The sequence below is a fragment of the Ascidia mentula genome, chromosome 5 (genome assembly GCF_947561715.1).
Source record: "Ascidia mentula chromosome 5, kaAscMent1.1, whole genome shotgun sequence".
In the NCBI taxonomy this organism is placed as follows: Eukaryota; Metazoa; Chordata; class Ascidiacea; order Phlebobranchia; family Ascidiidae; genus Ascidia; species Ascidia mentula.
The window spans coordinates 13,405,891-13,417,928 of NC_138570.1; the positions used below are offsets into that span (position 1 = coordinate 13,405,891).

General features: G+C 35.9%; 2 protein-coding genes across 3 annotated transcripts in view; one reads left to right on the forward strand and one right to left on the reverse strand.

Annotated features, from left to right (window-relative positions):
• Positions 1 to 390: 390 nt before the first annotated feature.
• Positions 391 to 2,905, reverse strand: LOC145901934 (microfibril-associated glycoprotein 4-like). 2 transcript variants are annotated; one of them, XM_082989753.1, is made up of 6 exons: positions 2,419 to 2,905; positions 2,065 to 2,171; positions 1,755 to 1,851; positions 1,600 to 1,696; positions 1,006 to 1,104; positions 391 to 665 (listed from the first exon to the last, which is right to left on the reverse strand). In XM_082989753.1, the coding sequence occupies exons 1-6, from the start codon at positions 2,696 to 2,698 to the stop codon at positions 485 to 487; spliced, it is 861 nt and encodes a 286-aa protein (XP_082845879.1). In that variant the 5' UTR covers positions 2,699 to 2,905; the 3' UTR covers positions 391 to 484. The 2 variants fall into 2 exon arrangements, with proteins under 2 accessions (XP_082845879.1, XP_082845878.1); XM_082989752.1 differs by having other exon boundaries at positions 1,006 to 1,146; positions 2,419 to 2,900.
• A 5,742-nt stretch (positions 2,906 to 8,647) lies between these two features.
• LOC145904081 (activated CDC42 kinase 1-like) overlaps positions 8,648 to 12,038 on the forward strand; it is a 51,324-nt gene continuing 47,933 nt past the window's right edge. Inside the window, exons 1-7 of the mRNA XM_082992311.1 lie at positions 8,648 to 8,867; positions 9,234 to 9,374; positions 9,791 to 9,958; positions 10,148 to 10,300; positions 10,665 to 10,847; positions 11,153 to 11,244; positions 11,757 to 11,883. Of these exons, the coding sequence (XP_082848437.1) occupies positions 8,769 to 8,867; positions 9,234 to 9,374; positions 9,791 to 9,958; positions 10,148 to 10,300; positions 10,665 to 10,847; positions 11,153 to 11,244; positions 11,757 to 11,883 (963 nt within the window). The 5' untranslated portion in view covers positions 8,648 to 8,768. The remainder of the gene's footprint in view (positions 8,868 to 9,233; positions 9,375 to 9,790; positions 9,959 to 10,147; positions 10,301 to 10,664; positions 10,848 to 11,152; positions 11,245 to 11,756; positions 11,884 to 12,038) is intronic.

A 12,038-nucleotide genomic window follows, 5' to 3' on the forward strand; every position in this document is an offset into this window, starting at 1 on the left:
TTAAATCTGATGTATAGACACATAAAATCTTGATAACCGCCTGTAATAAAAGTCTTCCTTTACACAACTCATCACTTTTCCCTGAAATCATTCCAATTCTTAATAAACTCCAAACATCTCTTCCACCTCTATGTACGATCGATCTTAACACCATTTCAGATGGTTCGGTAAGCGCATTTCCTGTTAAAATTTTGCATAAGACCGCATTTATATGGCTACGACTATTGTGACGTCATAACAAAAATTGGGTTCAAATGTTCCGTAAATTATGTTCTTTTGCAAAAGTATTGTACAATTTTTTGCATTTAAAAAAAAACTCCTTTTCAAACCAATGCAGTTCCAGCCAATCTGCAGCATTGTGACGTGCACCCGGCATTGGTGACGCGTATACGGTCTGGAACCATGAATTTATTGATGCAAAACAAAGCAATACTCCAACACAATTTATCCAATCAATGGATTTGGAGAACACATAATACTGAAATTAGTCGCATTTAAGCATCATTAGCGACTCTTTGATGGAAGTGTCAAATCCTTTCCATGAAGACCAAATTATTTCGGTTGCATCTCCTGTGGATATTCCCCAGTTGGCATTTAGTGACGAAGCAAAACAACTATTGAACCACCACGCACCGGGGAATTGTTGAGCACAATTTGCTGATGACCTGTTTAATAAAGTAATGGAACGGTTTGGAAAAATATCTCGCGTGTTTGAATATAAAACACAACACAACATTCGCTGAAAGTATAATTTCACACTGTGGATGTGTGATTGGATCACGCTTGTTTGCTTTAAAACTCAAAGTTATTTCCTCACGCGATTTGAAGCAAATTATCAACCCATTAAATTGGTATTACCCTTTTAATGGTGGGATGCCACGGGAAGCATTAAAACTAAAGTAACAAAACTACGATTTAAATCACTTTTTCCAGTTTATATTTCTAGCATCTTAGTATTTGTAATTAGTTAAATTAGCTTCTTTAGAAATGGGAGCAACGGCATACCTGTTGTCATTGTCGCGATCTTTAGTTGAAAACTGCATTCCGTTGTGAATGTGACGTGATGAACTGCTTGGGTTAATTAAACTATCACCCGCAGTGCCGCTGTATCCACCAACATGCAACCGATAATTATCAGATTCATCACTGATTGAAAATGAAATAAAATACAAACGATGACTCTTTACATACGAAAAACAATTTTAATTATCACAGCGTTGTTAATACAAAAACAAAATTGCCTCGTAGAACGGAAAAGTTAGACCATAATACCTATTTACCACAAACCAGTTTGCCAGGTTACTAAAATTTAAATGACAGAAGCACAATTTTGGTTAAGTTAGAATTAGCCGTACTAATTTAAATACGGATATAAATTCATGTTAAACACGCTCTATTATAGAAAATAGTTGACCGAAAGTTACTCTACATTGTAATTTATTACGCAGTTGCAGCAAGTACTTCACAACCGCCACAAACATCCAACTTGCAAAAAGTCGTTTAACTTTCATATCAAAACTTTTTAAAGGATTTCCAAGACCTCTTATATTTTCTATGTTTTTAACTGTTTTTTTCCACAAAACTTTATTTTGCAAATACCTGTATTCTGCAAAAGCAGACGTTCCATCAAATCCACCCAAGTTAATTCTTAAACGACAATTATGATTAATCATCATATTATGAATTTTCTCCAATCCTAAACAAAAATATTGCAATAAATTTCCAACACAAGAGGTTTATTGCACTGGACCCACCCAACCAGAATTCCCCGTGCAAGTTTCCAAAACCTTCTTTATATTTCTGCCAGTTTCTATAAAAATCGACAGAGCCGTCGAAGCGCCGTTGAAACACCTGTTACGAACTAACTGATTACATGTTGAAAATATTCTCTGCTGATCGTGTATAGGCTAGCAACACCTAATAATCAAACGCTAAAATTACCTTTGTGACGGCAGTGAAAATACTTAGATAGCAGAGATCAATATGGTCTTACAAGAAATTTTGACAAAGTAAACGCGCAAATATTGACACTAACTTAATGTACTTCTATAAACCAGTTTGTACCGTCCATCCGTTATAACAAAATGCCTCTGTCCAATTTCGCAAGATCTGATAACCATCGTCGGTTGACGTTGCACAACTTTCCGGTCTAGCTATTTTCCGTTCAATTTCTGTGAAAATCAAGTGAAAGTTTCTTTGTATAAGCCTATGTTTAACTTAATAATCTGTTCTTCTGGCATATATAAAAAGGTAACTTTATTCCGACGTTTCGCCTGTTATACAACAAATAGGGGTACGTTTTTATATATGCCAGAAGAACAGATTATTAAGTTACGATACGCCTGGCAGCAACAAAAACATTATACTAAATGTTTAAGTTTAGTCTTATGTGATTTTGATCCAAATAAGATTTCTCACCATCAAGTCGGTTTCTTACTTCCTGTTGAAATTCATCAAATATAGCGGTTTCACCTTTGGGTCCAATTTCACCTTTGTCACCCTTTCTTCCTGATCTTCCCAATGGCCTCATCTTACCAGGGGGGCCTGAGTCACCTTTTGGTCCCCTAATACCCCCCAGGCGTCCAGGTGAAACGCTTACGTCATCATCGCCACATACGGGAACTGTGACGTAACTACATTGCTGAGTGTGGACGATTGATGCAAAACATAGAAATATAATTGCTATGAAAAGAGACATTTCTCATCAGTAAAACGGATGAGACTATGGAGCTGGATGGCGAAATTTAACCTGGACCTGAAAAAGGAGCCTATAATTATTCTAGTATGCGAACATAAGTGTATTACTTCCCAGCAATGTGTAATATTAAATGTCCTACTATACCAGCGGTTCTCAAACAGGGGTCAACTGTCCTTTAGGGATAAGGAGACCGCTTAACCCTTTAGAGCCCCAGGGGTCGCCGGTGACCCCATGACTTTAAAGACCCATACATGAAAGGTTTCTGGTTTTTCAATTTTTTTACCTTTAAAGCCCAGAGTCCCCCCGTTGCCCCGATCTACATAAAATTTTAAAGCCGGTAGATGTCGCTATAGCAATTTTTTGATTGACACAGCAAGCACACCGGAAGGAAACGCAAAAGTGCTTAGTAAGCTACATATACATATGTCATAAATACCATGGAATTGGTGAACAATTTGCAAATAAACTTGGCAATCCTTTAGCTAAGGCCTTGTACAGTATCTATAAAAACTTAGGTATTCGTAGCACGTATTTTTAAGAAACGGCACACCTTTTAATTTCATGGGGTCGTGTATGGGACATAGGGCATTGGTGACAAGTACGATGACTTTTTTTGAATCATGTTTTTAAGCTTTTAAACGAATATTAGTACATAACAGCATCACATGATACTAGAAATAATACGTGCATCATCTATTGTCTCGATTTCGGGTCAGGTTTTTATTTTATGTACGGTAATATAGCTATTTGTGAACGTTTTGTCAAATTTGATTGGTATAAATAATCATTGACCAGCAAAAGTTGTCAAATATCGCTGTCACAACTTGTGCAGCATCAACACGGACCTAAATAAGGCGTTGTTTGGCTATAAATACTAAAAAATAAAGTTTTCTGCCCATATGAACCTGCGAAACACGAAAATCACACGTAGTGGGGGTCCAAAAATTAGTTGTTTGACCAAACATAGCAAAATATTACATCGATTTCATTCAGGTTGTTACTTGTTCTGCTAAAGAAATGCATAGCTTCACTCGTTTCAACAAAATTAGAAAGTTATTTTTTTTCATTGTGTATCGTCCAGAGCCCAATGGGTCACAGGTGACTCCAACAGAAAATGGGGGTTAACGGTCAAATATCCCAATTTTTTTTTATGAAGTGTGTTATTGGACCTATCAACGCAACAAAACGCTATACATTAATTTTTTTTCTGTTGCTCAGTATACCCTTGTGCTCTAAAGGGTTAAAAGTTCTTTCGGAGTTATGTAAGATAATTAGATATACAGTCACATTTGTAAGTTTAAACTTATCCCAAGTACATTGTTGATTTCATCATTTGTATTATTACAAAACAATTCTCTTTTATTCTATCACAAGTAACGAGAATGTCGTTGTCACACACAATTCTGAATTGTAACAGATTTAAACAGATTTGATGTTACAAATAAACTGAGAGTGCTGGTACTGTCCAAAACTGAAAGCCAAACAGGCGCATCCATTCCATTAAAATGTAAAATGATTTGTTGACAACTAACTATTGTTGAAATTGTCACATTTGCATGGTTTGGCATCATTTTTACGTGGACCGAGGATTGTTGAAAAATTGCAAGGGAATCATTTTGAAAAAACTTTTGAGAACCGCTGCACTTTAATATGAATTATTTTTTGCACAATAAGTCGAAAGCAGCTTAAATTATTAACTTACTACACTTATGACCTCACTTTACCATCCACCACAACATACATAAATTGTTTCGACACTGATTTGTGAATGACTTTTACTGGCTACAAACGGTAAATGGCCGTTCGTTCGATTGCATTTAGCTTAAAACTGCTTTGTAGCCTTTTTTCCAATAACACGTGACTCCTGGCGTCCAAAATCTGTTTGCCAAAAAAAGAAGTATTTGTGACGTAAGTGAAACATTCTCCACAAAAATTTAGTTCCAACTATGTTTTCTGAATAAAGATTAAATATAAACAATATTGTAGATATGGGCAAATACAAAAAAGTGTTACATTACAATGCACATTTGCTGGTCACAACTTGAATTTTTTTATGTAATACGATTTGTTACCGTGAAAAGCAATATAAATGCACCACACCTCACTTCTTTGTTTGCAGAATTTCTGCACTAAATCTTGAAAACATTTAAGGCTGTGCTTTTCAACCTTTTTGGAGTGTATCCGCATTTTTTGTGGCTCGAAAGTTTCATCCGCACAATGCGATCAAACGCATTGGAATGAATGTTTATTACTATAAGACGAACAGTTTACGGTAACCAAACATACATATTCTTGAACTTAAGAGAGTATTTATTTGGCGATTGTTAACCAATATATATAAACATATATTTTTTCATAGGTTGAAAAGCATTGATTTAATGTACCCAGGTTCGCTTAACAAGCTATTGTTAATAGCTGCAAACTATTTGGTAGTTTGAAGCCAAATATAACATGATATTAGTTTGACAGCCCTTTAAAATATTAACATACTTGGGCGGTGTACCTGCCAATGAGGTTAATTGGACATTTGTTCAAAATCTTTTTAAAGTTTCAAGTATATCTAACTAGCAGGCAACTTTCATCATAGTTTTTAATATGTTATTCCAAACACACGTCAAATGTCCAAGATATAAGTGGTTCTGTAGTTATGTCGACCCAGGCTAAATTTTTGTAATATTTCGAGTGACATCAGAATCAAGCGCTTACTTTGTATGATATAAATTCTAAATGCCCAAGATTTATGCAAAATAGCCAATTGCAATTATTTTTCTTACATGTCGCTGGAACAGGGCAATGCGTAATCGAATGATTTTTTTTAAAAAAAACAAGCAACGGCAAATTTGAGTTTTCGGGCCATCCCATGCAGCATGCAAAGTAATTTCCTCTTTGCCGTTTGCTCCTGGAGTTAATGGGTTGCAACCAGGAGGTTTTGCTCGAAAGACTTCAAACATAACCTAATAACAACAAATTTCTGAAAGGTATTTCAAAAGAGCGTAAACTAGTAAGTGGTGATTTTAATTTGATTCACAGCAAGTCGCTCAGAAAATCCAATACAAAAACGATGCATGTGTTGAAAAGTGGTTTTAAACATCGTTGGTTTTGTTTTGACAACAATTGCTGTAAATGGGTTTGACATTTAAACTTTTCTGCATGGCTGCGAAGATCCATAACATTGTTTGATTTTGCAGAAATAGCAACGTGACAAAAATCGTACGACAATTTTTAGCTGCTCCTGAGTCCCGACACAGGGATATAATAACAAAAGGTTTGTTGAATTTGACATTGTTGGAGGTAAAACAACATAAAAATAATGCGCTATAGTAATGGCGTAGTCGGTGGTAACCCCAAATGTCAGCCTTAAAGATTTGTAAATTGCAATTAATATCTTCACAAACCGGCCTTCAAAGTGTGGTAGATATACACAGCATCAAAAAACAACGTATGTAAAGCATCCATCAGTTACAACTTCTTATTGCTGTACCAATGGAAGTTAAATACAACACAAAGCGACAAGTATTGCTTGGAATAGGGTTGCAACCTGCGTGCGCGAAAGCGTCCTCCAACAGCAAAGTCGAGTTTTTCGAGTCAGGCTTAGCATGTAAAGTGATTTCCACTTTGCCGTTTGGTCCTGGAGTTAATGGGTTGCAACCGACCGCAACGGGGGTTTCGTGGTCACAAAAGGCGGTTTTGCTCGCAAAGACTTCAAACACAACCTAATAATAACCTTTCTAAAACGCGTTTCAAAAAAGCGAAAACAAGTAAATGGCATTTTTAACTTGATTCACAGCAAGTCGCTCAGAAAATCCAATACAAAAACGATGCATGTGTTGACAAGTGATTTTTAATATGGTTGGTTTTGTTTTGACAACAAATGTTGTAAGTGGGTTAAAATATGTGCTATTAGGGACGCTCAGTTGTTTTCTGTATCGATGGGCAATATGTTTCAATCTATATGGTCGTTACTCGCCTAAACCTGTACAATATCGGCTTTAAGCAAATTTTCGACAGACTGCGTTATATTTTGTCATATAGGTCAGTAAAATGTAATTAAGTTTCTTTTAGATGAGGTCAATAATATTTTATCACTATTTTTCCTTTAACTTATCGCACTGTGTATCCCTATTACTTGCCACTGCAGCATATATGGTTTTCAGTATTTTTGCACATTCTACATTCACCCCCGCCTAGATACGCCCCTGGGTCTTGGATAGTCAAATAGTACAAAACTGAACCTTATGGCCCCTTTCTTTGTTCGTGATTCTTTCCGCAAGAAACAGATAATATGCGTGTATTTCCATCCACCACGCTCGTAAAATCTATCCTGTACCCCTTTTGCACAGCAGGAAGTAAAATGTAAACTAAAGATGTGATATTGTAAACTGGGGTTTCCCAAACTTGCACTACGTCGGTGGAAAACAAGTAATATCTCCACGAACTGTCCTTCAAAGTGTGGTAGATAAACACAGCATCAAAAAACAACGTATGTAAAGCATCCATCAGTTACAACTTCTTATTGCTGCGCCAATGGAAGTTAAAATACAACACAAAGCGACAATTATTGCTTGGAATAGGGTTGCAACCTGCGAGCGTGAAAACGTCCTCCAACTACGACTAATAGTTAGTTAATTAGTGGACCGGTAAGAAATGCTTTACTGACCGGTATCTGTCGGTGACGTGGTGCCTGTGTGGTTGAATATGCTAATAATACGCTCGGTGGCTTCGAAACCCCGCTGTTAAATACTGGAGTTGAATTAACTACCCTCAATTATACGTTTACAGCAACAGCATATTCATTAAAAATAATTTGCAACCTTAAGTGAAAATGGTATTGCCGGGGATTGTAGGCCAAATCTATTTTTTTTTTATATACGATTACCGTATTTTACGGACCATAAAGCGCACCCGATTATAAGGCGCACTGTCAATAAATTGCTTTGTTTAGTTTTTTGTTCATACATAAGGCGCACCGGGCTATAGAACGCAACGTATTTTAAGGAGTATGGGTTACCGTATAAAGCTCATTAAACAAAAACTTGTTACGTAATAAATGTAAGCAAGTCACAATAGTATGAATATCACAGTTGCTAGTTGCTTTTACCGTAGTTTATTGTGTAAGACGGTGGTTTATTTATAATAGTATCGGTACTGGTTTTGAGTGTAGGCAATAAAGCACTACTTGATCCATACATTAGGCGCACCGGCTTATAAGGCGCACGATCAATTTATGAGGAAAAAAAAGGATTTAAGTTGCGCCCTATGGTCCGTAAAATACGGTACAACGACAAAAGAAGTGGGGCTTTTCCCTATATGTCTTTTAGATACCTAGACATACCCATAAGACTGTTCGGTGATTTTGTTGATAGTCTTAGCAGGTCATTTTTTGTTGTGTGATGAGACATGCCGCCATAGAATGTTTTGATATTCTCGAATTCAGTTTCAGCATAAAATCCTAAAATAGTATTCTCTAGTTTCAGAATAGTTATATTGCCACCTATCGGATAATAAACTATGGTTCTAATAATTACGTACATAATTAAGGTTTTAGGCAACATCAAAGGCAACATTACGTATTTACTACCTACCGGTATATAAAGGCGTTTGGTTTGGGACCGCTATGGTATTTTATGAATGTAATGATGAGAAACTAGATCTGATGAAACTTTCTTGTGCAAGTGATGTCATTTGAACCGAAAACCTGATATAAGCGCAAGCCTTACTCTCTTTCTATTTTTTCTTGTTCATTTATTAGTTTGTTACACAGTATCTGCCCTGATAAAGCAAATATTTATTTTCCATGTTTTTTATTAGGACTTGGTTTTAAAGTGGACTTTGTGTTGGCTCCTCATTAAAACTTTTTTTTTATTTTATTCTTTCTTTATGGAAGTTTTTTTATTACAGTTTAATCTTAGCTGGTGAAAAGCTGGTGTTTTGATACATTGTTAACTGTGTTTTGTACACAACTAATTCAACATGGAAGAAAGAAATGAGTAACGGTTTGTTAGTTTGTATGTACCAAAGCATTTGCAACAAATAATCACGTAACTCTGTGTCGTTGTTCTGTTTTGCTGTGATGAGTGTCCTTGGCCTGGAAGAGACAAGTTGGCTGCGGCAACTTTTAATTGATGTTCAACTTGAACAGTTTTACCTGAAACTCAGAGATGAACTTCAGGTTTGATGTAGTCTGTAAATTTGTCAAAATTTTTGGAGAACTTGTTTTAGGCTTCAAATTTATGTATAACATGTTTTTTTGTCAAGTTGGGAACCCATTTTGAACATCTTATTTTGTCAAATATGTTGTGTACCCTCGTACCCATAGTTTTGATTTACAAATCAGTTTGTCACAGTCCTATAACTTCCCTACAGTAGACTGTGATTTTCTGTGACGAAATCACCTCAAACCTAGGGTGGCTGACCTGATAACCCTTGTGGTTTTGTTGGTGCCCTTGCCATTTTATTTTGTACATGTATTTTTGGTTCTTCTTTTTGTGCAAACTAAAGCTGAGTTATCGTCGGCTCAAATAATACTGTATTTTAGGTGACACAGTTATCCCACTTCGACTATGTAAAAGGGGAGGACTTGGACAAGATAGGTTTGGGAAAACCTGCCCAGCGAAGGTTACTTGATGCTGTCAAGAAAGCAAGGGCTGCTCAGAAAAAGTCGCGGAATTACAAAAAGGTTGTGAATACATGATATAAATCATACCAACGTTGTGTTTGTGTACAAATGTGAATTTTTATGATTGCTTTAAACGATTAATTCAGAAAAAAATACAGAAAAAACTCTTTGATAACAAATGATATTAGTATTGTAAATACTTATTTTAGTGGTCAGCTGCACCAAGAATGTTAATTTGATCCCCATTTACCTGCAGATTGAAGTTCTGTTAAATCTGTCTAAACAATAATACATGTACGCCATGGTGGCTTGTTTCACTGATCTAGTAATGTTTAAACTACATGTATATATATATTCATTATATATAGTTTGCGTTATTATTTTGTGTTACAACCTTTCTAAGTCAGTTTTTGTATGTTGGGCTGAATAAACTATTATTTAGTAGGATGTTGATATTGTGTTTGCTGTATTTACAGAAACCTGGACAGGAAGCACAGACTTCAGCCAGCAGTTCCAGTATGGTACCAGGTTTTGGATTGACTTGTTTCATAAGTGAAAAAGAAATAACTTTGCAAGAAAAGTTGGGCGATGGATCGTTTGGAGTTGTCAGAAAAGGAGAATGGACTCCACCAAGTGGGGCCACGGTATGTTACGTCAGTCTTTACATTATTTGGTTTATCATGTACTCTAGAACTCGCTACACATAACTATGTTGTCAGGCTTTTAGTTCATATCACAATCTTGGTTGATTTTGCTTTGTTTAGTGTTTGTTTTTTATGTATCATCATATTGGTTGCTTTTTATAAATATGATTATGTTTTTGTTTTTGAAAGATCAAGGTAGCAGTAAAATGTTTGAAGCAAGACATGCTACATGACACAAATGTGTTTGATGACTTTATAAAAGAAGTCAATACTATGCACATGCTGGATCATCCCAACTTAATAAGATTGTACGGCATTGTCATATCATCTCCAATGAAAATGGTACAGTGCTGATCAAAACTAGTTTGTCCTTGCCATTGTTTTCATTAAATATTTTTCAAATTTCTACAGTGCTTTTATTTCTCTTTTAATACATTGTTTAGTTGTATAGACATAATACTTCTGTAGAAAAATTTAGTAAATATGTTATTTAAGTAATGTCCAATATACACCTCAAACTATAGTTGACTGTATTTCTATTGCAACAATATAAAATTCAGTGATGTTATCCATCAAAGAAAATTAAATACCTCAGTAGGAAGGCATGCATGTATTTATAGGGCATTTTGCTATCTTTGCGTCACAATATATAATAAACCCACAATGCAAGCTTGTTAGTAAGTTTAAAATCAATATGTTTTGGAAGGTAACTGAATTGGCACCATTGGGATCATTGTTGGACCGACTTCGAAAATATGAAACTCATGTAATATTTACACTGTGTGAGTGGGCGGTACAGATTGCTGTGGGAATGGCTTACTTGGAACACAAGCACTTTATTCATAGAGATCTGGCTGCCAGAAATATTTTACTTGCCTCCCTGGAAAGGGTGAGATTAAAGTTCTTGAAATTATGCAATAAAGTCCAAGATGTTATGATTTTAATTATCTCCAAATAGTTGTATTTAGTCATTAGATCAATAAATTGTTGTAAAGAGAAAACTACGTTTTTTTGCATTATATTTGTTTGCTTGTGTCACTTTCCAATTCATCTAAATCTGTTTTCAGTAGGAGTGTCCAAAACTACTTTGGCCACCAGTGGACATACATTTATGTATTGGGATGACACTTGTTTCATTCCCGTGTTCAACACTGGTTTTCGTGCTTGTTTAAATATTGTTCTGTGTACGTTCAGGTGAAGATTGGGGACTTTGGGTTGATGAGAGCGCTGGATACTAAAGACGATCATTACGTGATGAGGGAAAAGCGGAAAGTGCCATTTGCCTGGTTGGTTAATATATTTTAATCGATATTTCAACGCGAACGCCTCAGCATCGACCTGCTTGTAATCTCAACATAAGTTACGAACTGAGTCCATTATGTGCACAAACTATCCCCGCATACAATGTTTGCACAGTTTTTCAGTCACCAGATACACACAAGCCAGTAGTATAATTAATTTAAAAAAATATTGACTTAATCGTGCAAATTGCCTGTATGTCCAATGGTTTTGCAGTGTCATCTTGGTTACACGTTGTTTAAAACACCATGTGTACGTATATACAGTGATGTTCTCGAAGGCAAAAAGTTTCTATGTATCACCACAGTTTTTGATTGCAGCTTATAATTGCAGCTAATTGCAAGTACTTTCCTTTAAATCTTTACAGTTGTCGTTATAAGTGACTTGTCCGCAAAAATGCTACAATTTCCGGCCCATAGTGTATCTAATAGTTAGAACTGCGTTGACCGCAAATTATACTGACAACATGCTTCAATATTAGCCATCCTGTACTTTGCAGGTGCGCTCCGGAATCGTTAAAGATGCGACAATTTTCCCACGCGAGCGACGCTTGGATGTTTGGCGTCACCTTGTGGGAGATGTTTACCTACGGTCAGGAACCTTGGTTGAGTTACAACGGGGCTCAGGTACTCCATCATAAAATATACAATTCAATCAATTTTCTAAATTTGTTTACCCGTCTTACGATCTTCCCGGGTAAACTTGAACAATTAGATTGCTTTTTGGCCGTTGTAAATTAGTCAACAAAGTTACGTTTTTATTGTGCCATAAGAGCAGACTA